Source organism: Mastigoproctus giganteus, chromosome 13 (assembly GCF_048544385.1).
Source record: "Mastigoproctus giganteus isolate SK-2022 chromosome 13, ASM4854438v1, whole genome shotgun sequence".
Classification (NCBI taxonomy): domain Eukaryota; kingdom Metazoa; phylum Arthropoda; class Arachnida; order Uropygi; family Thelyphonidae; genus Mastigoproctus; species Mastigoproctus giganteus.
This window is the reverse complement of record NC_143587.1, coordinates 98,695,431-98,723,118: the sequence shown is the minus strand read 5'-3', so window position 1 is coordinate 98,723,118 and position 27,688 is coordinate 98,695,431. Positions and strand designations below refer to the sequence as shown.

The 27,688-nt window shown below is 33.6% G+C and overlaps 1 protein-coding gene across 1 annotated transcript in view; it reads right to left on the bottom strand.

The window, feature by feature from the left end:
* The window catches only part of LOC150076295 (fat-like cadherin-related tumor suppressor homolog), a 780,225-nt gene that overhangs the window by 439,933 nt on the left and 312,604 nt on the right, over positions 1–27,688 (bottom strand). Inside the window, exons 11-12 of the mRNA XM_090387312.1 lie at positions 24,256–25,079; positions 6,459–6,621 (exon numbers count right to left, since the gene is read on the bottom strand). Of these exons, the coding sequence (XP_090243438.1) occupies positions 6,459–6,621; positions 24,256–25,079 (987 nt within the window). The remainder of the gene's footprint in view (positions 1–6,458; positions 6,622–24,255; positions 25,080–27,688) is intronic.

Below are 27,688 nucleotides of genomic sequence, written 5' to 3'. Positions count from 1 at the left end.
GAAAACCCCAAACACGAGAGGTATTAGAACTTATAGTACTTAGTACTGCACTTGGGTTGGAGGTTGAGAAGATGAGAGAAGATATCTGTTGACATTAGACGAACTTTTGCAGACTAATTTTCAGGAAAGACATATGAAGGAAGATTGTTCCTGAAAACAGCAGTTGAATGAATAAACGAGGAAGATGAAAAGTTGGTTCTGTGAGTTTGAAGTTGGACAGTAAATGGATGTTGTCTGGTGGCGCATGTGTTCAGACTGTTTTGAAAGAGAGAGCGGGAATTATAGAAGCGAATTCAGAAGAACAGTGCCCATGGAAGTATCTGTAGAAAAGGCATGCAGCAGAACGTCTCATAGTAACGTCTATGAGACAGAGAATGGAAAGACTCTGTTAGAGATGAGTCATTAATTAATCTAACTGCCCTCTTCTGAATGGAATCTAGAAGCCTGAGAGAGGTTTTGAGGGCACCGCCCCAGATGTGGGAATGATATTCCATGGTACGGCGGAGTTGCGATTTGTACAGAATGAACAGCTGTTTGGAAGAAAAGTAACAGCGAGAGCAAAAGAGAAATCCAAGTTTTTTAGATGCAGAGGAAGCAATATTTGTAATGTGCTTATGAGTGATCAGAGAGAAAACTGGATAACCAATTACAAAAAACAGTTGGCAAACCATAAGATGGAAGCTTGTTTAGAAGACCTTTATGCCAAATACGATCGAAAGCCTTCGAGATGTCTAGAGCAACTGCTTGTGTTTCACCGAACTTTACCATTGAATTTGTCCATAAATGGTTAACATATGCCAGGATATCACCAGTGGCTTGACACTGACGGAATCCACACTGGTGATCGTTGACCAGACGGAAGGATTCTAGGTGGTTTAAGAGTTGGCAGTTAATTGATTTCTCCATTACTTTAGAAAGAGTAGAAGTAATTGCAAGGGGATGATAATTGGATGGGAGGAATTTGTCAACCTTTTTTTAGGAACTGGCTGAATATAAGCAAATTTCCAGGCAGAAGGAAAAACTCCTTTGGAATAAGAAAGTGAAAAAAGGCGGCAAAAAACAGGAGTTAGTTCAGGAGTGCAGGTTTTGAGAACAAGTGGAGAAATACCATCAGGACCTGGAGCTTTCTTAGTAACAAGATTCATCAAAATCCTTCTGACAGAAGACCACAGGAGGCATTGAATGGATGCATGTTGGGAATGGTGGGAGGTGTTTTACCAAGATCATTAATACATGAGTTTGAAGAAAAATGGGATGCTAGCAGGTCAGCTTTATCCTTGGCCGAAGTGACAACAGAACCGTCTGGTTTTGAAAGAGGTGGGAGCAGAAATGGGCAAAAGTTGCGGCCAATAGCTTTGGCAAGAGACTAGAATGCATGGCTACCATTAGGGCAAGAAGCCAGTTTTCTACTCTTAGCCTGTTCAAAATCTAGTTTGGACTGATTAATAACTGCTTTACAATTGTTGCGAGCTTTGGTGTAGGCAGAAAATGAAACTGAAGAATTAGAAACAAGCCAATTACGATATGGAACATTCTTCTCCTAAATGGTCTTAGCACATTTATTTGAAAACCAAGGTTTAGATAAAGGACGAGATTTTAAAGTGGAATGTGGGATAAAGGATTCCATTCTATTCCTGCAAGGATAATTTCACTGACACGATTCGAGCAAACATTGACATCAGAAGTTTTGAAACAGTAATCCGACCAAGGAAAAAAATCTGACAGATCATCTCATTTTGCATTCTTATAATGCCAAACAACACTAGGTTGGGAAGTGCCATGAGATAAAGGCTTCAGTGGAGAAGAGACAATCACCAAGTTGTGATCTGAGGTGCCTAAAGGACCACTCACTTCAACCGTGTACTTAGAAGGATTGTTTTGAGAAAAAGATCAAGCATTTTGGCTTTATGGTTAGGATTGAGCAGTATTCTTGTAGGTAAATGAACAATCTGTGCAAGGTCATTAGTAATTGCAAAAGCCTCAGCATCTCGACCAGCTGGGTCGGTGTGACTAGAAAAACAAAAGCCAGCTGGAGTTGTGAGCATTAAAATCACCAAGGAAAATTACCTCACTGTTAGGAAAGTTGGACTGGAGAAAGTAAAGTTGTAAAGAGAGGAAGTCAAAGAGCTCCAAGTGATTCGTTGAGTTGGGAGAACAGTAGAGACAACAGATGAATTTGACACAATGAGGTAGAGAGATTTTAAGCCAGAGAAGATCGAAAAGAGGAGATTCCAAATTACGAAGTCTCTGACAAGGAATATCGGAACGGACATATGCAATATGCACAAGCGCCACCTTTAAGGCGAAAGGAATCATAGCAAATAGTTTGGGCAACTGAGATGAACAGTAGTTGATTCAACCGATAACTGAGATTCTGTCAGAAAAAGTACATGGGGTTTGGCAGACTGCAAATGGAAACAGACATCATTGAGATTAGAATTGCGACCAAGTATATTTATGAAATGAACTAGGGAGTGTTTGGGAGGTTCAGATCTTTTCACAGATTACACGTACACCCATTGCGGTGGGTGTACGTGTAATCCCAGATCATATAGGTTTCGCATTATACCGTATCTCCAGGCATTGTCAAATGCTTTTTCGATGCCAAAGAGGACCATGACCATATGTCATAGTCCTCTTTATTATTTCTGTTTTAATCAAAAGTTCAAGAGACTCTGCCTTCTCCCACTCAACCATCCATTTATCCCTAGCAACAACTTGCCCTCAATGCCACACTGCTCCAATGTGAACAGCAATCTTTTATGTACAACAATATCAAAAGCTTTCCTGAAATCCAAGTATATGATATCAAAATTATTTTTTGAATCCAGTTCCTTCCCCTTATCAAACCCATGCTTTGTCTGAACTATAACTGCAGATGATCCTAATTACTGAAGTTTACATACATTACTACTTTTGAGGTTTTGTAAGCATCTCTTAAGCACATTAGTGATCATAACAACTGATCTTATGTATGATGCTGCTGCTCTTTTTCTTTAGTAGTTTTCTTCTAATAATCAGCACAGTTTCCATTTTTCAGCTTTCGTTCTTGCAGCATTACATCACACCAAATATCATTATACACAGCAGGCCTGGCCAACCTAAATCGTTCTGCAGGCCACCTTGATGAACTACAATTTTCTGCAGGCCACATAAAAAAAAAAAAAAAAACCTTTTAAAAATAAAAAAATCAAATGACATAAAAATTTATTTTATTCATTCATTTTTATTATATATCTACATGTTATTTGTTATTTGGTTTTTAGGAGTATTAGCAACTAAGGCCATATTGCTCCGGTGGTCATTTCCTGACCTCTCCGCATCCTCCGTATTTGGTGGTCATGGGCTCGAACCCCGGTCTAATCAAGAAGCGTGTGCTACGCACTGCTGCTCCTGCCCACCTGGCTACGGATGCGCCATATATCTATATCAATGATATATTTGCTTTTCTTTGAGATCACTCAATTTTTTTAAAATCTACTTCAATATTGGTAGTTGCACATTTTAATTTGATTTTCCAGATTTTAATTTTGTTATTGAAGCTTGAGATTTACTTTTAATAAATTTAATTTTTGAAAAGAAAGTTTCATAAATGTATGTGGATCCGAAGGTGCATAATTTTTTGTGCAAAAAAAAAAAAAAAAAAGAAATCTTAATTTGGGATACTTTTCCACTGTCACATACATGTAAAAGTTGATTTTTGATGTTGTAGCATGCATGTGTTTTAATTCATTGTTGCATTGTAAATCAATTACTTCCAACTGCAGAGTTTTTGGTTCAAAGAAGAGAAGGAGTGGTGGGGGATTCAGGCAAGTACGGCTGGTCTAGTATTATATTTCTCGTTATTTATTGTGCCTAGTGCAGCTAGTGAATGATTTCCTATTGATGTAGTGAGTAGTATAAAAATCATTTGGTGGGCGTGTGGTTGGTCAGGCCTGATATACAGTATGGATATTAAAAAAATACATACATTAAAAAGAGATTAAAAATCACTATAATCATCAAAAGGATTTAAAAGCAAAACACAAAAACAAAATGTAAATTATAACACATGTGAAATTATAGCTAAAATAAAAACTTTAAAAAAAATAAAAGAATTGTGTTGAAACACATTAATATTAAGGTTTAAAATTAATTATTAAAAATTAATATTAAGAATCAACATCAATCCTGCACCCCTGTTTGTTGCAAACACAGTTTCACATAACTGACAGAAATCCAATTTTTTTTGTTTCAGGAAATTTTTTGGCTTTTTTAAATTTTGCTTGCAGTATACCAATATTTCTTCTTTTTTTTTTAATGGACTGCATTATTGTAATATTTTAAATTTATATATTCATGTTTAAAAAAATAATTTAATACTACTCAAAATGAAACTAGAAAGTTATGGTCATAAAATATAAACATGAAACTGTCACTTCTATTTTCCAGTTCAGAGAACTGTTGAAGAGTGTGAAAATTTAAAACATATTTTGAACATATATGTTCAATGGTATTTTTTCAAACAAATAAATAATAAATAAACAGATAAATGATAATAATAAAAACACTTTACATGAATAATAACAAAAACTGAGACAAAAAAAAAAAAAAATTTACAACAATTAAACATAAAACAAGGAGGGACTACTTTCTGCAACAGATTCCTCCACTGCATGTCAGCTGAAACACCAATTTCAAACTGTACATGTGAGCCATGTTGTTGCCATTGCTTGTTTGGGCTGAAAAGCATAAGGGCAACAGTGTTATAATGCACCTAAAAACAGATATGATGGTATAAAACATATGTTTTTTTTTTTTTTTTTTTTGGGCTGATGATACATAAGCTCATATGATTGCTTTCTTGCATCACATGCCTACATTACTACTACTATATTTGCAGCAAATATCTGCTTGAACCAAAGCATTATTGCCTTCTCCACATCTCCATATTTTCCAGTTCATCTCCTTTTAACTTTACATGAAACATTAAGGCATTTGAGTTCAACACTTCTTTTCGAAGTGTTGAACATAATTCCATTTACTGTACAAACTGCCATATTAAGTTTTTTGCTATCGCGACTCTTGTGCAAGAGGGATTTGATTCCACTATTTTTACGACAAAGTTTTTCCAGGTCAGGGAATGACCACCGCATGTCCCCAGAGCAATATGGCCTTAGTTGCTAATGCTCCTAAAAACCAAATAACAGACAAAGTTTTTCCTTTAATGTCAAAGCCTTTCTTTTTATTCCTTTGGAGTTCCTCCTTCCAAATTAAAAAATTATAATATAATTAGTATAATCAGTATAATTAATATTTGCAGTATTAAAATAAAACTGCCAAAGAGGGACGGATTAGAGCCAATACGGTAGACAGACAAAAATACGGTTATTCTTTAAAGAATTACCAAAAATACTAATGATAATCTACAGAAATAAATAAAGTACAGTATTATAAGTTCAGCTTTCAACATACCTTAAAAGGTCACAATTACAATAAGACACAGTAACAACCAACTAAGTAATTCAAAACCGTGAGAACTTAACAGCAAACACTTCACTGTGCTTCAGGTGACCAATACGTGAAGAAATAAAATATAGAAATAGAGAATTTCTAAATTTAAAAAATGTATTATGTGGGAAAACGTCATTATAATAATACACTGTGTATTCTTCATCATAAACTATTTATGTGGGAAAACGTTTTACTCAGGAAAAAAAAACTTCTTACACAATAAAATAATACATTACAATACATAGAGTTGAAATTGAGACTTAAGAAACCAAACCTAGTACAGGGGGAATCATCTTATCCAAATTCTAGTGTGCGTGTGTGTGTGTGTGTGTGTGTGTGTGTGTGTTTTTTTTACAGTAACACTGCTTTGTAATGGAGCTAAAGATGTTTAGACCAAATTGATGCATTTGTTCTCTTTTATGTTTTTAATATGTTTTAAATTAATTATTAGATTAAATCTGTTATTAATGTGTATTTTTAATCAAGTTAATTTATTCTGTTGTTTGAATCACAGAAGAAAATTCTAATCAATTTTTTCTATTTTCTTGTAGGCAGGGCCATGCAAAAATGGGAAGGGGGATGCACTGGATGTACAGCATCTGTGCCCTGATACAGAAGGGATCACGAAAATCCTGAATGCTTATACAGTTATAACACACAGAAATAACAAAAATACAGGAGGACCATATTAAAATGACTAAGCGAGCAACTTAAACTATGATATGATGGCAAATTTGTCATTGCACTTGAAAACAGAATCCCAAAGTGGATTTATAAAACCATCAACAAATTAATTTGTAATGAATATGCCAAGTATAGAAATTTTTTTTTTTTTGTGTATCATACACTAATTATTTTATTAGTTTCAAGTACAGTTTCTTTTATATAATTTAAAGAATTAACCAACTTACATGATGTACTTCATTCAATACATTAATAACAATATTTCAATGAGAAACACATACCTCCATCAATTGCAGAGACTGAAAGCTTGTAGGTTTCTTTGGTCAACAACTCTATTAATGAAATAATGCCACTCTTTTCATTTATGCTAAAAGTTTTTATTTCATCTCCAAATTCATATGATAGTTCTCCATTGAGTCCAATATCTAAGTCAATAGCTTCTACCTATAAATTAAAATTTAACTGAATATTTTCAATGAAAATATAAAACCCAAAAATCTACTAGAGCATTAATTTTTTTAGATTTGTAAAAAAAGAATATAAAGAAACTTCTTGATAGGACCAACAATACTAATTCAAAAATTAAATTTTATGTGTTGATTTTTTTTAAGAACTAAAAAATTCTTTCAGTTGTATGACTGCATATCTGCATACAATGAATCAGATTGTAGAAGATAAAAATGGTGCTAAATGTTTTTTTTATCATATGATCAGGGTTATCCAAGATAAACATGACCAAAAGGCAAGCTGGAATGAGTATATTAGTATGTAATCTTTTATTTTTATTCCACTTCTTAATAGAACAAGTAGAAATATGCAAATTTATATACTCAAACAGCATTATAAAAAGGCACTATGTGACACGCACAGCAGATACAAGTAACTGATGGCTTCCCTGTGGCTGTGATTAATCTGTACAAGAAAGTCTATATTCTAAAATAAGACATGGTTTTCCTTCACTTCTCAAAGGAAACATTATAAAATAAATAAATTGTACAATAAAAAAAAATTAAAAAAAAAACGTTCATTTATTTTAATTATACAGACAAAAATAATGCTTTTTAGTTGGGTTTTTTCTTCTCTATTTGCAAGCTTATTTTTATATTTGAAGTTTACCTTTGTATATACAGGCAAACCCCCATATAACATAGTTTTGCTCTAACACAATTGATAAATTGCAGCAATCCTCGCACAACACGCTACTTATATTAAAGGGTTTTGCTCTAACACGGTTAGAGAATTGCGGCAAACCTCGCATTACACGAGATTTTTTTGAATGGTGGAACCCTGCTATTATGTTGGATCTAATTTTTCAACACTTCCATTATTTTTTGTTAGTCTCCACTGTTGACTCGCTAGTCGTTATGCAAAAAAAATTATTGGTAAATTTTGTTGGGAAATCCCCGTGTTAGGTTCTGTGCTATTGAATGCTTGTTAGAGACCTTAAAAAAATTGTGACTTTGAAGCATGCAGTTCGCGACTTTTAAAGCTTTTGTAAGGTTATTTTGGCTTTTAATTTGATCGTTGATAAATTTTTCCAAGTATGTTTATTTATTTATATACAGACTTCACATCCACAGGGCACACAGACCGTAAATAATGGTGAGAATGCTGAGGGTTACAGAATCAATACAAAACTAGAATTAAAATATATACAAAATTTAGATTAAGAAAACAGAGTAAGGAGCAAATTCTTATACATAGATGGATTAAGTGTAAAATCAATGTTGTAATTATTCAATACCTGAAGGAAACGAAACAGGGGACCACCAAGTGAGTGTTGAGTAGGAGGGGCAGGCAGCAAGAAATTAGTTTTATAATGAGAATTTAAGCGGGGTACAGTGAAAGATATTTGTTCAAGAAGAGATCGCGAATCGATAACAGAGTTTATGATATTAAGAAATAAACCAAGTGGTACATAATACAGGCATTCCCTGACTTACGTAAATTCAACTTTTATATAAAGTTTTTGCCGGCCAGTGCAAACCGAAAAAAATATGAAAACGTATTTTGCATCATGCAAGAATAAAAGGGGGTATTCTGAAAATATTATAATGTGAACCCAATAACAGTGTGTGTGTGTGTGTGTGTGTGTGTGTGTGTGTGTGTGCGCACGCACGCTATTTAACTCTCTAAAAGGTAATTTTTATAATGGAATTTGTATTAATTTTATACAAATTTATGTCAAATAAGCACAACACAAAAATCACTTTTACTTGTTTTTGAAGGCAATAATGCAGGTTTGTAGAAACTGAAAAGTTTTGTCTTGATTGTATTATTATTGGGCCATCAAGTGATTCATGCAACTGTAATATGCTCTGCTGGGACTGAGAATTTTTATTCCTCACTAAGAGTGATTATAAGTCACATAGTGGCACAGGGTATATCCAGGGAGGTATTGTACAAGGGACAAAGGCTGTCCCTTGAAGGCTGAGAAAAAAAAACTCATGAAAGTCAAGTTGCCAATCAGTAAGCGTAGAATGAAGGCATATCCTTGTTGATGGGCTGATTGGTGGGTAGGCTCTGTAAAGATTCTCGTTTTGAGAAGTGAGCCATGTGTTCTTTATGAGATACTGAAATTAACACTAATAGGTTAAACATGCTGCTTTAGAAAGTTATAGAGAATTACTGGTAGGCAACCTTGAACCAGAACAGCAATCACTTGACATGCAATTGAAATATTGGAGCAAAACCAGTGAGGTCCCTTGCATTTTTAGTTCCAAGTAAACAATTTTTCGCTTGGAAAATACCTCGAATAAAAGCTTGACTATATTTAGGAAGATAGAAAAAAAAATCATTAATTCAGATTTTAATCATTTGATTAATGCACAACAGGCATTTTCAAAGGGCACCTGTCAGGTCCTGCATAATTGGTACTGGATTAAGTAAGAATGACACTAATTAAAACAGACACTAATTAAAACATTTCCTGTTATAAAGTGAATTTTATTGTCTATAAAGGTTATATTAAGTTTAACATTAGTATAATGAAATGCCTACACAATAAAACTACTTAATTTATTCAGATTTCTGATTTCCATGTTGAATCCTATTATAAGGTATAAAATACTGCAGATATTAATGAGACTCGGTTACGCAAAGTGAGACACATTAAATATGGATATCTCCTTGGATCCTTTTGACATCTCAATGTATATACATACATTGAAATATGTATGTATATATGCATATATAAAAATTTTGTGTAACTTGATCTCATCAATATATCTAAAACTTAAGAGCTGATGACAGAACTCAACACAAAACCAAATATACTAGTTGGAAATTTATTCCAACAATCATTCTGGTTGAAAGAAAATTTTCACAGAGATCTATTTTGTAATCATACTGTATCAATAAAAATTTATATTCCCTTGTGTGTCATCTGAGTAAAGCAAAGATGCAATCAACATTTAGTTTACACAACCATTTTAAAGTTTTATACACTTCAATTAGGTCATCTATGATGCTTAGTTTTCAAACACTGCAATTTACAGAACCACTACAATCAAGATGATCTTGCATTATTTTTTTTTAAATTATTGATTCCATTATTTTTCCTGGAACAGATGCCAAACTTAGAAGTATGAAATTCTGTTTCACCCTTTAAATATAAATAGAAGATACATTTGCAAATCTCCAGTTCAGTGAATTTCCCCACATCTAAAAATGTCTCATTACCATGACTAAAAGTTTAACACTCTTTTGCTGTTTATCAGCACCACATGCTTTGTTCATTCATAGTTACAGTAAGTTCTCTTACACTTTCCTTTAAATTATTATTATAAACTCAAAAAAAAAAAAAAAATACCACAGCGGATACCACCACCCTGACGGGGTGGTGGTATCCACCAAGAATAAGTAACTTTAGTCTTCTCTGGGGACTGGGCACCTGCGAGGTGATCGGATCAAGGTGTATAAGGCCTCGAATGGTTCGAGCAGGCTCAACACTGACGGGATACTTCTGCTTGCTCAGATTAAGAACCTGAGGCAGCACAGATTCAAACTGACGAAAGACAGTTGTAGAATAGATGTGCAGAAGTTTGCCTTTAGCCAGCAGGTAGCTGATTGCTGGAACAGACTTCCATTTGTTGTTGTGGAAGTTGATAGCTTAAATAAATTTAAGGCTGAAATAGACAAACATTTGGAGTAAACAGATGGTTGAAATAGGAAGGTTTTTGGTTTTTTTTTTTTTTTGGCTGATGCTGTATAAGCTTGCTTTCTTGCATCACATGCCTCAACTAATGCTAATGCTACCCCATATCTGATGACAGCTCTACCTCTTTTTATTTTATTTTATTTGTATTATATTTTATCTTATTATTAATAATTTTACTTTACAGTTCACTCACCTCCTATTGGCTTTGTAATTCAGCCCATAATTTTCTTAATTCATCATAACTTTTAGGATATTAACATTCTTTCAACTTTTACATATCTACTATATTTCTTTTTCTACTATCCTTACCCTTCTAGTCTCTGGCACTATGTGTAAATTTCACCTCCATCTATGCAAACTTTATGTAATATATCTATTCATACATACTTATATACACTTTTGCATCCTTTAATGCTGCTTTGTGCTTTTAGGTGTATCTATCATACCTGACTTATTAATTTTTCATCAATTGAAACATTTTTTCATCCACTGAAACTTTTATTTTAAAATTGCATTTAATATATATATATATATATATATATATATATATATATATATATATATATATAAGCAAGTAAGAATAGATAAGTCTGAAAAAGTTTTCATTGATGGAGATGAAAACTACACAGTGTCAAGGACCAAGGCTAGAAGTGTAAGGATAGTAGAAAAAAGAAGTAATGTAGATTTGAAAAAGGCAAAAGAATGTTAATATCCTAAAAGTTATGATGAATTTAAAAAATTATGGGCTGAATTGCAAAGCCAATTTGGAGGTGAAGGAGCTGCAAAGTAAAATTATTAAGACCAAATGATTAAAAAAAAAAAGGTAGTAGAGCTGTCATCAGATATGGGTGGGCAAATTTAGTAATAAGTCAAATAGAGGAAAGGCAAAAATGCAGTCTGATGTCAGCAGAAGTAAATATTGATATGTTATTATTATCAGCCATACAGTGCAAGGAAGCCTGAGGCTTATGCTGCACCAGCCGGAAAAAAAAAAAAAAAAAAATTCTGAATTACCCTTGGGGGGGGGGAAGAGAGAGAGAAGTAGAAGGGAATCACCAAGAAAGAGAATTAGCATTAGTAGAAGCATACGATGCAAGAAAGTAAGCCTATGCAGCATCAGCCAAAAAAAACCCTCCCATTTCACCCCTCCATTCGTTCCAAATGCCTTTCCAGCTCAGCCTTAAATTTATTTAGGCTATCAACTTTCACATGGTTAGGTATTTCATCAGGGGACTGCACCTAACCATGTATCAGGAACTGCATTTCTATACATGTCCGCAACAGTAGAAGAAATGTGAAATAAAGACAACAACTGGATCACCATCTATCATGACATTGTAAAAGAATACAGGAAACCCTTGATTAGTGCGGTTAATGAATCCTTGAAATATACCACACATATTAAAACCGCACTAATCAAACTTAAGAAACAATGGGAATAATTATAATGAATCCTTGAAAATTATAAAAACATATTTTTTTACTCAATACGTACCTATAATGAACTGCATAGTTCTTAAATTAAGGAATAAATTTAAACAAAGATAGTATGATTTAAATTTTATTTTTTGCAAAAAAACGTATCTAACTTCGATTGAACAGTGGTAGCTTTCTTCCTTTCCTCCATGATTTTGCGATAACAATCAATTTGCTTATCTAATCCTCGACGAACGTTCATGCTTCTCTCTGCATCTGGATCAATCTCTAGTATGAGTTCTTTTGCTTTTTCAACTGTATTAAATAGTTCTTCAAGTTTTTTGAATGAAATTTCTTTGGGAGCAAATTGCTTTTCTTCTGCTTCATTTTCGTCTTCTTCCTCGTATGCACGTTGATGCTCAATTTCAAGAAGATCGTCGTTACTTAAATCTTTTGAATGCGATTCCAATAATTCTCTAACATTTTCTGAATCTACTTCCTCAAAGCCGAGGTCTTTTCCAATTGTAGTAATTTCATCAATAACTTTGTTGACAGGATTAATGAAACCGCAAAGATCACTTGCGCATTCAGGCAAAAGATTCTGCCAGACTGCTCTCATGCAGCTGTTCGTCATTTCTTCCCACGATTTGTGTATGTTCTCAACTGCTTCTTTAATATCGTGTTTTTTACAAAATTCATCGAGAGTGATTGCGTCATCTCCAGTTGTAGCTTGAATTGCCTGAGCAAAAGTTCGTCTCAAATAATATGCTTTGAATGTAGAAATAACTCCTTGGTCCATTGGCTGGAGTAAAGAAGTCGTATTTGGTGGTAGAAATATAACCTTCACATTGTTATTTAAATCAGTGAGTGAGGTAGGATGCCCAGGGGCATTATCTAAAATTAAAAGAACTTTGAAATCTAAATTATTTGCCTTGCAGTATTTTTCGACTGCAGGACAAAAATGCATAGTGAACCATTCTTCAAACAACTGCTTTGTCACCCAAGCCCTTTTATTTGATTTTCAAATTACTGGAAGGGATTGCTTGTTACAGCCTTTTAACGCTCTTGGGTTCATTGTACGATAAATTAGCATCGGTTTCAATTTGCAATCTCCTTCAGCGTTACCTCCAAGTAGAAGTGTTAATCTATCTTTGGATGCTTTATGACCTGGTGCGGTTGCTTCTTTTCTTGCCAAAAATGTTCTTGTTGGCATTTTTTTCCATAAAAGGCCAGTTTCGTCGACATTGAAAATCTGACGATAATCATACCCATTTTCTTCAATTATTTTCTTCAGTTCAATGGGATATTTGGCTGCTGCATCTTTATCGGCACTGGCTGCTTCACCTGTTAATTTAATATTTTTTATGCCAGATCGAGCTTTGAAATTTTCTAGCCAGCCTTTACTAGCCGAGAATGTTGAAGTATTCCCTTGATATTTGTTTTCTTTTAATGAAGAAAAAAGGCTCAAAGCTTTAATCTTGATGTTATTTCCATCAATAGGAATGCGTTTCTGATTACAATCTTCTAACCAAATAAAAAGCAAATCTTCCATTTCAATCATTAATGGACTTCTATTCCTAGTGCATTGCATATTTAAAGATGCAGATGCCATTTTGCCTTTTTCCCGATACTCATCTGCTTTGTTCAAAACGGCGCGTATGGTTGACTCACCAAAGCCTAGTGCCCTACCTATGTTTGCTTTGCTTTCGCCATTATCAAATCTCTTAATGATGTCAAGTTTAGTATCCAAAGTGATGAATTTTCGTTTATTACCCTTTTTCCTGTCCATAGCTATGAAAGGTAATTTAAAAAAAAATTTGTTTTGGTAGGATGAGCGATAAGCCTACCGCACTTCTACACTCGTCAAGGATTGCTGAGGAACTGCCCAGCGACTAGTGAGAACTTTACGGAGCACTTTCCCACAGCTTTCATACAAGATGAAATTAGCGCCAGATCCTCGCTAAACGCTACACAGGAATCACTAAAATTGAACAAATTGTGAAAAATCAGAGCGAAAATAATACAGAATCAAACATACATCATGTACTACTTAAACTACATTAATTGTACATTTAGCATGATGTAATATCTGTGTTAACGTTAAAATTATACAAGAATATGAGTTACCAGAGCAAATTTCAATTTCAGAGTGGTATGGGGTGCTGCTGTCGAGCGTTTCGGAGTCGATTCCCATGCATTTAAGTTGGAAGACCCTGGTGAGTGCGTGTCACATATTTGCCGCTTCAGGCGCCGTTGTGAGTTGCCAAGCACCGCAAGAAAAAAACAGCGCACTAATCAAATTTGATAACGCATATATTAAGGGGATAGTATCAAAAACATTTTGCGCACTAATTAAAACCGCATTGTTCAAAACAGCATTAATCAAGGGTTTCCTGTATTTCAAAAGCCTACAAACTGTACAATAACTGCTACACACCATATTGCAATCTTAAGAAACATATAAAAGAATTACAGGACAATTTTATCATCACCCCAGTAGATAAAGCTTCCAACAACTTTGCGATCTTTTGCAAGCAATTTTACTATAACGAACTTAAAAATGAAATAGAAAATAGTTCCACTTTTACTCACTGCTATCTCAGTCCTGCTTCCACAATTAAAAAGTTACATAAACTGCATACTAAATTACAGAACTCAACCCTACCCTTTCTGTATATGATTTCCAAATTTCATAAACAACCTGTAGGCTTCAGATTCATTACTAGTTCCAAAAATAGTGGCTGCTACTTCCCAGGTAAACAGTTTTTTGAATTACTCAATACTATTTTTAACAATCTTAAATCTAGGCGCACGGGTGCATAAGTACACATGCCTTGAATGACCGGGGTTCAAGCCCGTGACTGCTGAATACGGTGCTGTTCCTTGTATTCTATGTATCTTGTAAACTCCTCTGACCGTTTGGTCATTCCAGAGTATAAACAGAAAATTTATTTTATTTTTTTACTTGGATCATAAACTGAAACCAAGCTGTCATCAACAGCTTTAAATCTGATATCACCATAACCAGCATAGAAACTTTTGATTTCACCAACCTCTTCACTTCAATCCTATATAACCTTCTGGTATTTGTGCTAAAACAACTTTATCACAGATACAAAGATAAATTGAATATAAATGATAATACATGGAACTATTATGTCAATCTCTGTTTACTATATCTTCGACAGCAAACTTACTTATAAACAAACCATTGGTGTGCTCATGGGCTCCCAAATTTTCAGTTTAGCATTCAACCTATTTTTACACTATTAGGAAGAATTATACACCACAAACAACCCTAATCATATTTTTTTAGCATTCAGATATGTAGATGGCATCCTGATTTTAAATACAAACTTTGAACCATTAGCCAAAGCAATTTACCCCAATGAACTTAAACTAAATAAAGAAAACTCTACTAATCATACAGCCAACTTCCTTGACCTCTATATTACTCTTAGTAATGCTTCCCTTCCATATAATATTGACATATTGTATATGATAAAAGAAATAAATTCAACTTTAATGTCATCTAATCTTACTAACTGGCACTCTAATATTTCCAACACATAAAAATATAATTTATACTCAAACTATTACACTGGCTAATATATGCAGCAACCATTTACTGTTCACCAAAGCTCTTAAACTTCTTTACAATAAGCGAATTAATAATAACATCCCTATCTATTTTATAAAATACTGCTTCAATATAGTTTCCCCATTTGATCAAGAATAAATTCAGTTATAATTTACTATGAACTGGTCAGTTCTATTCATATTTGTACAGTTTGGTAGGATTTCCACTACTTGATAAATAATAACTATACATGATTTCCTATGGAATTATTTTCATTGGAATGATTACTTTGTTTCTTTGCTCATTAAGTTTCTACTTTTTAAGTATCCACTTCTTTCATGTATTCATCTGATATATGTTTTAACAATCCTTTATGAAATTATTGATAATTCACTTCCCTTGTTGAGACTTTATTCATATTTCATTTTTGTTTTTAAGCATGGATAATCTATCTAGGTAAATTGCATTATTTGGATCTTGAATCTTTCTAGCATTAAAGCTACTTTAAGGTATCCAAAAAGTTTTGATACCTTTCGATTCTATCTTTAAATATCCACCTTTGGATTTATTTTCTCTAGATGTATACTAATTTCATTCACTATTGTGCATATTTATTACTACTGAAATTTTATACAATACTTGTTCATTTTTAGATTCTTCAACTCCATGGATCTTTGTGACTATTTATATTAATTTTTTTTTTTTTTCCTACAGTCTCCTTAGGATTTGATGCCTAATTACCCTACCATTGGGTCTACAATCATCTAGTTGTATGCACCCTCTGATTTATTTCCTATTCTTTCATGACTGGTTTTAAAACAGATTTCCTCATCGAAAACCTCCTATGGATCATTATTACACCCTTTCACCTTTGGATTCACTTCTGAAATTACATTTGGATTTATGTTACTCTATTTACTTTTACAGAAATGAATACTGATATTACTTCAGTTTTGTTTCACTCTATTTTGGACTACAGGTTATAACTCATGAGTCTTAATCTGGCCTCTCCATCTCGGGATTTTATGCTGTTCTTTACATATGTAATTACATTTCCTGGATATTAATATCATTTCTATGATAATTAATATCATATTAATATCATTTCCTGGATATTGAAAAAAAAAATAATAATAAATATGTGTAAGCTATATCCCCTAATGGTATAATTTTGATTTATATACTAGGATTATACTACATCCTTTTTGCTAAGTATATAGTAGCCATATCACTTGGTCTACTTTCTATTCATTTTATTACAGTCATGTTCAATTCTTTTTTTTATCTACGAACTGTTTTATTTTTTGTAGTAGTAGTGGCATGTGATGCAAGAAAGCAAATGTATGAGCTTATGCAGCATCAGCCAAAAAAAAAAAAAAAAAAAATCACACCATTCCCTCCAAATGCCTGTCCAGTTCCTCCTTAAATTTATTCAACCTATCAACTTCCACAACGACAGATGGAAGTTTGTTCCAGCAATTAACCACCCGCTGGCTAAAGGCAAATTTCCGCACATCCAATCTACATCTGTCTTTTCTTAATTTGAATTTATGCCCCCTTGGGTTCGTAATCTGAACAAGTGGAAGGATCCCATCAGAATTCAGCATGCTGAACCCATTCAAGCCCTTATACACCTCAATCAGATCACCGTGCAGGTGCCTAGTCTCCAGCCACTGCAATTTGCAGAACTTAAGCCTCTCTTGATAAGAAGATCCCTTCATTCCCCTCACTAATCTTGTTGTCCTTCTCTGTACACGCTCAAGTAAATCTACATCCTTCCTAAAATGAGGCCTCCAGACCTGTATGCAGTACTCAAGGCGTGGCCTGACCATTGCCTTATACAGAGGGATAATCACCTCCTTTTCCCTGCTAGCAAAATTCCTATATATCATTGACAAAACCCCATGACCTGCCCTGGCAGCCTGTCTGCATTGCTCAGAAACTTCATATCTGCCTGCACAATTACTCCCAGGTCTTTTTCATTTTCTACCACCTTAAGTGTAGTACCACACAGTTGGTACGTTTCTCTGGGGTTACTTCTACCCATATGCAGTACTTTGCATTTGTCAAGGTTAAACTTCAGTTGCCACTTCTTAGCCCATCTGCCCAAATTATCTAGATCCTGTTGCAGTAGCACACTGCCATTACTGTCATTAACAACCCTGCCAACCTTTGTATCATCTGCAAACTTCGACACTAAGCCTGATATACCTTCATCAATATCATTGATAAATATACAAAACAACAGTGGACCCAACACCGAACCCTGTGGGACTCCACTAATAACATTAGTCCAAGAAGAGCAGCACCCATTGATTACTACCCTCTGTCTTCTCCCACTTAACCATCCTTTTATCCATTGTAGCAACTAACCCTTAATACCATTCTACTCCAATTTGTACAATAGTCTTCTATGCACAACAGTGTCAAAAGCTTTCCTGAAATCCAAATATATGATATCAAAATTATTTTTTGCATCCAGTTCCTTTGTAACCACATCATAATATCCTATCAAATTTGTCAAACAAGACTTTCTCTTAACAAACCCATGCTGTGTCTGAATTATTGCTGCAGTCTTGTCTAGATGATCCTGCAATGCATCTTTAACCAGCGACTCCATTATTTTACCCAGAACAGAAGTTAAACTAACTGGTCTGTAATTACCCGTGTCACCCTTCGATCCCCCTTTGTGAACTGGGGATACATTTGCACATCTCCAGTCCGTGGGAACCTCCCGAGTCCAAGGATGCTCTCATAATTATGGCTAACGGTTTGCTTAGTTGCTTTGCCGCCTCCTTTAATATAATTGGATAGATCCCATCCACCCCAGGTGCTTTTCTTACGTTTAACTTCAACAATTTCTCTTGCACTTTGCTCTCAGTTATTACAAAATCATTAAGTATCCTGCTACAATTTGATAACCTTCTGCCATTTTCAAACCTTAATAATTCCTCACGTGTGAATGTAGATGCAAAATACTCATTCAGTTTGTTTGCTATCTGAGCAGGATCATCAACAGTCGAACCATCGATGTCAAGTGGACCAATCAGATTCATCCCCTTCCTTTTAGAGTTTATATAAGTAAAGAAATCCTTGCTGTTTTTCTTAGCATCTTTTGCCAAGGATTTCTCGTAATCTGCCTTCGCCTGCCTAACCTCCTTTGTAACTTGGTTACAGATCAACTTGTAGCTATCATAGGCTTCTGTGTCACGTGTTAATTTGTATACATCCCATGCATTTTTCTTCTCTGTTACGAGTCTCATTAGTTCATTTGACAACCATTTAGGCCTAAACCTTGAACAATATTTCTTAATAGGTATGAAACTTTTAGTAGCATCCACGATTAATTCCTTGAATGCTTCCCACTTAGAATTTACTGTGGTAACATCATCAGTTGATTCCACTGTACAGAATTTAAAAACTGTCGGAGACCACTGTACTCGCCTTTACGGAAGCAAAAACCGTTTCCTTTACCCCTGATGGTAATTAAATCTTTAAGTAAATCCCACGTCAGTACACTGTGATCACTGCCACCTAGTGGTTCTTTTATCTGCAAATTCCTAATACATGAATGATCACTGCTGATAACTAGATCAAGAGTATTACTTCTCTGGTTGCCTCACGAACATGCTGCTGCAGAAAACAATCATCCAATAAATCCACAAATGTCTGACTAGTGTGTGAATGCCCAATCCACAAGTTCCAGTCAATATCTGGGAAGTTGAAATCCCCCATTATAAGACATTCCGATTTACTAGCCCACTCTATTTCTCTGTACAATTGTTCATTGTACTCATTCGAGTCATTAGGCCTATAACACACTCCTACTCTTATTTTTGCTTTCGCAGTGCTTATGCCACACCAAACTGACTCAACAGTGCACTGTTCATCTATATCAACTGGATGCACTTCTTTTGATTATATGTTTTTCTTAATTAACAGCATAACACCTCCTCCCTTCTTATCCTGTCTATCCTTTCTGTACACATTGTACTCCCCAAATTCCAGTTCGGCATTCCTTATATCAGTGTGACACCATGACTCTGATATCCCAACAATATCAGCCTTTGATGTCTTGACCAACACTTCAAATTCATCAAATTTATTTACTATACTTCTAGCATTGGTATACATGCAAGCATACATGCTCCTACTCCTATTCTTTATTACCCTAACACATCCCATATACCCACCCGTTCCACGATGACCGCCACCCGTCCCTGAAAACCCCAACAACCCACGCTCCAGGTCGCTACTTATTATAATAGAAGTTGTGCAAGAATCACCTTCACCTCTGCCTATGGCTACTGTTAAACTATTAGTTCTTGTATCCCCCCAAGCTATCACTGCCTCGATAGTATCAGCAAATATTCTTGCACCCTTTCTATTTAAGTGTATCCCATCCCTTGTATATCTTTTGACTTTATACCAGTAAAGTCCTGTTATTCCAACCACACTTCTACGTTATAGATATACTCCCTCTTTCTAACGCTACTCTTATGTATCTCTACACGCTTATTTGTTCAAAATAAGATTATAGAGGTCACTATTTCCATATCTATTTCCACATCTTCACAGCCCTCTATCAAGTCCATTATGCTGCTATAAATTGCTTTATTCTGTAGCTGTCACTAATGTAGTTTTGCTTTAGATACATTCGTCTACTCTACTAAATATATGCGCTTTATTTTCCTGCCGTCTTTCTTTCGCTACGTACTACTTGAAAACTCCAGGTATCGTTCCATTTCTTATTATACTTTCGTTTTATTTCTAGGCCTGTTTTGACTTACATATTTTTTGCCGGCTTTTTCCCTGCAATACAAGCATTTGGTATTCATCTTCTTATATTAACCCTTACAAAGCCACAGCCCCTTACTAAAAGATTGGGCTTTACAACCCAAGCTAACTCAGTATTTTTTAATAACTTTTTCTCTTTTACTTTCTAATTCTACCTTTCTTCCCATTCATAGAGCTATTAGTGCAATACGAGGGTGATACGAATGTTCCAACTACCTCATTCTATCACTATTTTTGTCTTTATTTAACTACGCCTTTATCCCTTCCCCATCCTCAATTTAATACCCCTCCCTATACCATGTGCTTGTTACTATTTATTTTAATTCTTCTAATCCCCACAAAATTCCAAAACTAAAATATTTTTTCCAAATTTGTTCAAAAATCTACATATATTTCAAAAACTTTTTCCCCCTCTGAAAACACTTAATTATATATATTTTTTAGCCTTATCCTTATCTTAATAATTTTCATATCATTGACACTGCACTGGGACTACCTTGTCCATACTGTAAAAGAGTTTGCTAATTTTTTTCTTTCTGCTTTTTGGCTTTATTTCACTTTTCTTCTACTGTTATGGACAAGTACAGAAATGCAGTTTCTGATACATGGTTAGGTGTAGTCCTCTGATGAAATATTGTTGTCGTTATTTGGTTTTTAGGAGCATTAGCAACTAAGGCCATATTGCTCCGGGGATATGTGATGGTCATTCCCTGACCTTTCCGCATCCTCCGTATTTGGTGGTCATGGGCTCGAACCCCGGTCTCATCAAAAGCATGTGCTACGCACTGCTGCTCCTGCCCACCTGGCTACGGAGGTGCCCCCTGATGAAATACCTAACCATGTATCAATATTCACTTCTGCTGACAGACTGCATTTTTGCCTGCCCTGTATTTGACTTACTAAATTTGCCCACCTATATCTGATGACAGCTCTACCACATTTTATTTTATTTTACTTTTTTTTTTTTAATCATTTGGTATTAATAATTTTACTTTACAGTTCCTTCACCTCCAAAATGGCTTTGCAATTCAGCCAATAATTTTCTTAATTCATCATGACTTTTAGGACATTAACATTCTTTCGCCTTTTTCAAATCTAAATTACTTCTTTTTTCTATTATTCTTACCCTTCTAGTCCTTGGTGCTTTGTGTAATTTTCACCTCCATCTATGCAAACTTTATCAGACTTATCTATTCTTGCATACTTTTGCATCCTTTGCTGCTGCTTTGCACATTTTGGTGCATTTGTCATACTTTGCTTATTCATTTTTTATTTTTATATCAACTGTAACTTTGACTTTAAATTACATTTAACACACACACAGATCTGAAACTGTAAAAAGCAATATGCTTGTTTTGAAGACTTGGATGATCATTGCAAGTAAATACATTATTTAATTTATTTATTTTAATGTTTCAGATTACAGAAATTATATATTTCTACAATAGAAAGGAAAAATATTCCCAGTTTGCTCAATCCTCTAAGGCTTCAGATGCCTAAACCAAATCTCACAAATATCTGGTTTCAAAACTTTGCAACTTACAGAGCTGGAATATCCCTTTCCATCTATTACAAGTGTTGTTTTCATAATTTGTACCATTTCAAATAAGATTCTTGAAAATGAGTTTCTACATCCATAGATAGTATTCAAAATTAAGTCTGAACACCGATTTGTTTGGTGGGATGATTACTGATTTACAGTGCTGTTTAAAAAAAAAAAAAAAAATAGGTACCAGAATGTACCTCCCTCACATCTGCCATCCATTTATTTTATAATTCAAATTATACCTGATATATCAAGTTCAATTAATTATTATACTCCTACCATACCTATTGGATGTTATTGGCTGTTTAAATTAGACCAATGATTCTGCTGACCACGGAACCACTCTGACCACAGCTTTACTGGTCCTGTGTTCGGCTGTTAAAAAATTATGTAAGATACTATGATTATTGTCTTTTATTAGTGCTTCTTTCCAGAAAGAATGATTTTGAAAGAAATCAAATCAAGAGTAATACTCTTGATTTGATTATCAGTAGTGATTTTTCAGTGATTCAGTAGTGATTTTGAATAATAACATGTCTAAATAACAATATTTTATTATTATCTGAAATGCTAGGACCAGACTTCTGTTTAAATAAGGTTGCAAAATGGCATTAAGATACATTCCCACCCACAAAAGCAGTCCTGCCTCTTCTATTAGGAAGAATCCTTGTAGATCTGCTAAAACTCCATGCACTGTTCCAGCAACCTTACTGCACTGCTGGATAAAATTCCATGTTTGACTGTTTTACTACTACCAGATCTTTTTTCTTCATCATTTTCAAATGCTGTGAATTATTCTCCTCCTACCCTTTCCCTAGTTGTTAGTATAGTCTAGGTTTATGGCTTCTCAAGTACAGAGCCTTGCATTTATTAGCATAAAGTTTAATGGCCACATTTTAGACTAGTTGTATAATTTAACTAAGTCTTGCTGTAAGCAACATTCCCTGATTAAACTTGCCCACATTAATATTATCAAATACTCAATAAGCAATACTGCCATTATCATAAATGAAAACACGATGCTAGTCCCCTTGGTGATATAAACATATAGTTTAAAAATTCGGTTCATTTATAAATGTACAACCCTGATGTCTTCTACCTGTTAATCTTCCTTTTTATCCAATGTAGCAACAACCTATTTCACCTCCACACTTTATCAACAAATATTTGTTGTTTAGTATTATTATTTTAGTCATTACCGCTATTTATTACTTATGGTATATTTAACACAGTATTTTTATTTTGTATTTTTATTTGTAAAAGAATAAGAGAAGTTTACCTCAATATGACATGTAGAACACTTCCATATGATACTCTCCAGAAATTAAAACAAAAACAATTTTTTAAAAAATCAAAAAACTTACAATACAGTAAAAAAAATAATTAAAAATCAATTGAACACAATTAAAAATCAAGTAAAATATTAATTTAAATAAAAAATTGTAAAACGATTTTTTCGTTTAATTAATTTTTTACTTAATTTTTAATTGTGTTCAATTGATTTTTAATTATTTTTTACTGTAATGTAAGTTTTCCGATTTTTTAAAATTATTTTCATTTTAATTTCTGGAGAGTATCATATGGAAGTGTTCTACATGTCATACTGAGGCAAACGTCTCTTATTCTTTTACAAACGTTGATATCAACGTAGAACGTATTGCGCTGTTTGGTTGTTGTTTGTTATTTGGTTTTTAGGAGCATTAGCAACTAAGGCCATATTGCTCCGGGAATATGTGGTGGTCCTTCCCTGACCTTTCTGCACCCTCAGTATTTGGTGGTGACTGGCTCGAAATCCAGTCTAATCAAGAAGAGTGTGCTACGCACTGCTGCTCCTCCCCACCTGGCTACAGAGGCACCTACGTATTGCGCATTAGAGCTCTGGTTTATGCTATTTAGTATTTTTATATATAACTCTATCCCTTTAAATCTGATTGAGATTATATTATTGTATCTATATTAAAAGTTCTTTTTTATACTCCAAGCACATTGTTAATTAATAATACTTAATTAACAATGTGCTACAGATTTTCAGGGCAGTGTATAGATTTGAACCCTAAAGTGACAGTATCTGGTTATCTGCTAGAGTGACCACAGCAACTCTAGCAGATAACCAGATACTGTCCTTGAAAAACGCTGTGGAGTTCTGTAATTATTTATATAAAATTAAGCCTCAATTCAATTATTAACATGTTGAGTATGTTGAAATAGGTTGTATCTGTCTTTTTGTTTTCCCATATGATAGTTTGATGATTTTAGTAAGTTCTTATCCGCTGAAGGAAATTGTTTGCCATGATATTAAATGAATTTAAATCAAATATTCACTGTTTAAAAAAAAAAAAGCTATTCATATAACTTAGATTAAAATGTGAGTCGTATTTGAATATAAGAATACTAAAAAATGTGCTATTTTAAGATACATATAAATTTTTTAAAAAAATTTCCAAATCTTTTATGTTAAATTCAAACTGTTTGGTAAGAGAAGTAAAAAAAAAAAAAAGATATAAACAAAAATATTAATTATTTTTATTATATTAATAATTATAATAAAAAAAGGAAATTAATTAATAAATATTCTCTTACACTGTACACTATATCTCCAGGTTGAGCTTCTGAGGAAATCACAGCAAAGTAAGGTTGATTCACAAAAACAGGAATGTTATCATTAATATCAAGAACAGTAACTTCAACTAAAACATGGGCTATTCTTGATTCTTCCATTATATCACTTCTTGCTTCGACAACTAAAGTATAACTACTTTGAAGTTCACGATCAAAAGATTTACCCGTAGTTCGAATCACTCCAGATGTCTCACCAATTTCAAACAAATCTACAGGATTGAGAATTTGAAAAACTACATGTTCATAGAGTGATGTACCTAACACTGTAAGTAGGGCAACTGTATGAATTTCTGTGGAATTTTCTGGAACTTCACCATAATATTTCTTTTTGCTAAAGAAAAGGCCATTGTTTTGAGTATCCTGCACTTTTATGACAACCTTTGCACTAGCTTCGAATTCACCATCACTTGCTGAAACAACAAGAGTATATTTTCTTGCAAGACCATCTGGATCATTAACTCTAATATTCCCAGTATGCTCATTTATTTCAAACTTATGACCAGAATTTCCAGATATTATAGAATACTTAATTCTTGCCCCAGAGTCTGGATCTGAAGCTAAGACAGTTACCACAGATACTCCTTTATATGTTGCCAGTAACAGAACTGCAGTATAGTGAGAATGTTCAAATCTTGGTGGGCAATCATTGACATCTATCACCTTGATGCACACTTGTGCTGGGATTTCAGCTGCAAGATGTGGTTGGCCCAAGTCCCACACTTGTACAGTAAAAAAATAATTTGGCATCTTCTCATGATCTAAGTTGCTTACAGTTCTTATTGCACCTACATTATCCAAAAAAAAAAAAAATTAATTATTACTTAAAAAAATAAATAAAAATACAGTAAAAAAAATGAAAGTGAAACAATTCTTTATCATGATCATCAAATAATAATTAAATACATATAAAAACAGATACAGTCATCCCTCACTGTGAATGCTATCCTGTAGTAGTTATAAACAAAAAAATGTTTTATAACAAAGTCTCATGTATAAACTGGTATAAATTAATTTATGAATGTAGCAATTGTGTTAGTTTTCTTTCCCTGTTAATTATCCATTTTGTTTTTTTGGGGAGAAGCACTCTTGTGCTGCCACCTTGCAGTTGCTAGTAACTGACAGAACAGCAAGCCCATCCTTAACAATTCCATTGTTGGGGCAGCCACATGTGGATATAAAACATAAAACCAAAGACACTTTTTTTTTTTTTTTTTTGGATGTTACCCATAAATATCTAAGGAAATAAAATGCTGCTTTAGAAAAGCAATGAACTTCTAAAGATTAAAAATCCATTATTAATGCAAACAAACCATTACTCTGAATACAGATATCCCCATACACTATTTAATTCTGATTACTGGGATTGTAATGTAAGTGAAAATAAATTTTATATTGAGGGCAATATTTTTTCCATTCATCATACTATTTATTTTCTTTGCATTTACAAGAATGGTAATATAGATAAATCTAGGCTTTGTGATGGCGAAAAAAGCAGAGTTTACAAATGCCATGTTTGTAACCTTAAGACACTTGTCAAGAAAAAGGTCAATGAGGTACTCTGAAACTGATAACGCATGATATGAAAGAAGATAACTGGCAGAGTAATGTCTCAAAAAAATAATTAATAGAGTAAAACCTTACAATGAACTTAATAGCAGTACACAAATCATTTCATTGTAGTGAAATTTCATTCTAGATATTATTGAAAATTATTTTAAAAGAACATTATTTGTTCAAACAAGTTATGCTGCACTTTCTAATACACAGAAGTACAAATGTAATAATATCCACTTTATCTTATTTAGATGTAGACTCTAAACACAAAAATAAATAAATAAAATTATAAAATATGTACTACAAAAATAAAAATATTTGTTCAAAGATTATCATTTAGAAGCATACTTACTTATAAGAAATAACTGTACTGTATAAAACTTTAATAAATCACACATTATGGTTTCCTGCAGTACACAAAGGTATAACATTCTGCACCATTTCACAAACAAAAAAGAAGAAAGGAAACCAGATGATGTCTGCTCACCATTAATTACTTTTCATCATTTTGTTTCCGAGAAACATTAAAAATTCTCAAATCAAGGGAAACACAAAAAGCACATATGGGATCATAAATAAAAGAAGCCTTATTTTCATGATTACTAGCCAAACAGTTCAGTTGTTCTGTGGAGGTGGTGGAAAGCATTAGAATTGTAGTTGATTAACTCATACATTGTCAATTGCACTAAAGTTTAATTTTTGTATGAATGCAAGAAAATAAGTTAAACATTAAAAATAAATATTTGATATTGTTTAGTGCAACTGAATCATTACCACACAGTTGAATTTTAAGACAAACTAAAGTTCATACGTCAGATACCATTATTATAACTCAACATCTCATATTATGAAATCCTTCACAATGAGAAGGCCTTCCTCATGATATTTCATATTGTGAAATCTCTCACTACAAGTTACCTTCTCTTCTACATCAAATAAGTAATGCTTCCTCATCATTTAGCCATTATGTTACTAATACTGATACACATAAGGGGACAAATTCAAGTTGAAGTAGGATGGTTGCAGGAGAGATGTGCAAAATTTTTCTTTCAGCCAGACAGTAATTTACTGTTTGAATAACCTTTCTTCTGATATTGATAAATTGAATATTGAAGTGGATAAATTTAAATAAGGATTAGACAGATGATGTGAGTGGTGTTTTTTTTATTGTTGCTGATGCTATATTATAAGTATGTTTCTTGCAACATTTACTACTTACTACTACTAATAATAATAATCATACTAATTTACTGGAAATCTATTCTGCAGGATCCTTAGGATGGATTAGCCTGAGGGTTATCCAGTGGATGAAGATTTTTCACTGCTGACTGTGCAACCCATTAGGGTGGAAGCAGAAGTTCGACTTTCTACAAGCAGGTAGCAGCATGTTCCAGCTCTTAGTGGTAGCAGCACTTTGCAAGCAGTGGTAATACAAGTGACTACCATAGCTTTATCTCCTGACAAGAGCAATAGAAGACCATTGCCTCCAAGACAAATTCTAATGATTGGAACATGCACCCACACTACTACCTAGGGCTTTCAATACTGAGATCCCGAATAGTGGTCATTTTTTTCAGGATATGAAATATCGGTATTGATACAAAAATACCAGTTTTTTAGTGCTAATTTAAAAAATAATTGTTTATGATTTATTCACATAACAGTTATAAAATCGACAACAATGAATCGTTAATATTACAGAATTTGTAACAGAGGGATTGTTAAACATCATGAAACTAAGACAAAATCTTACAAATATATTTCTCTTAGTAAGTATACTGTGTGGAAGTAAAGCACTTATAGAATAACGAAAACATCATTATGGAAATAATGATGTTTT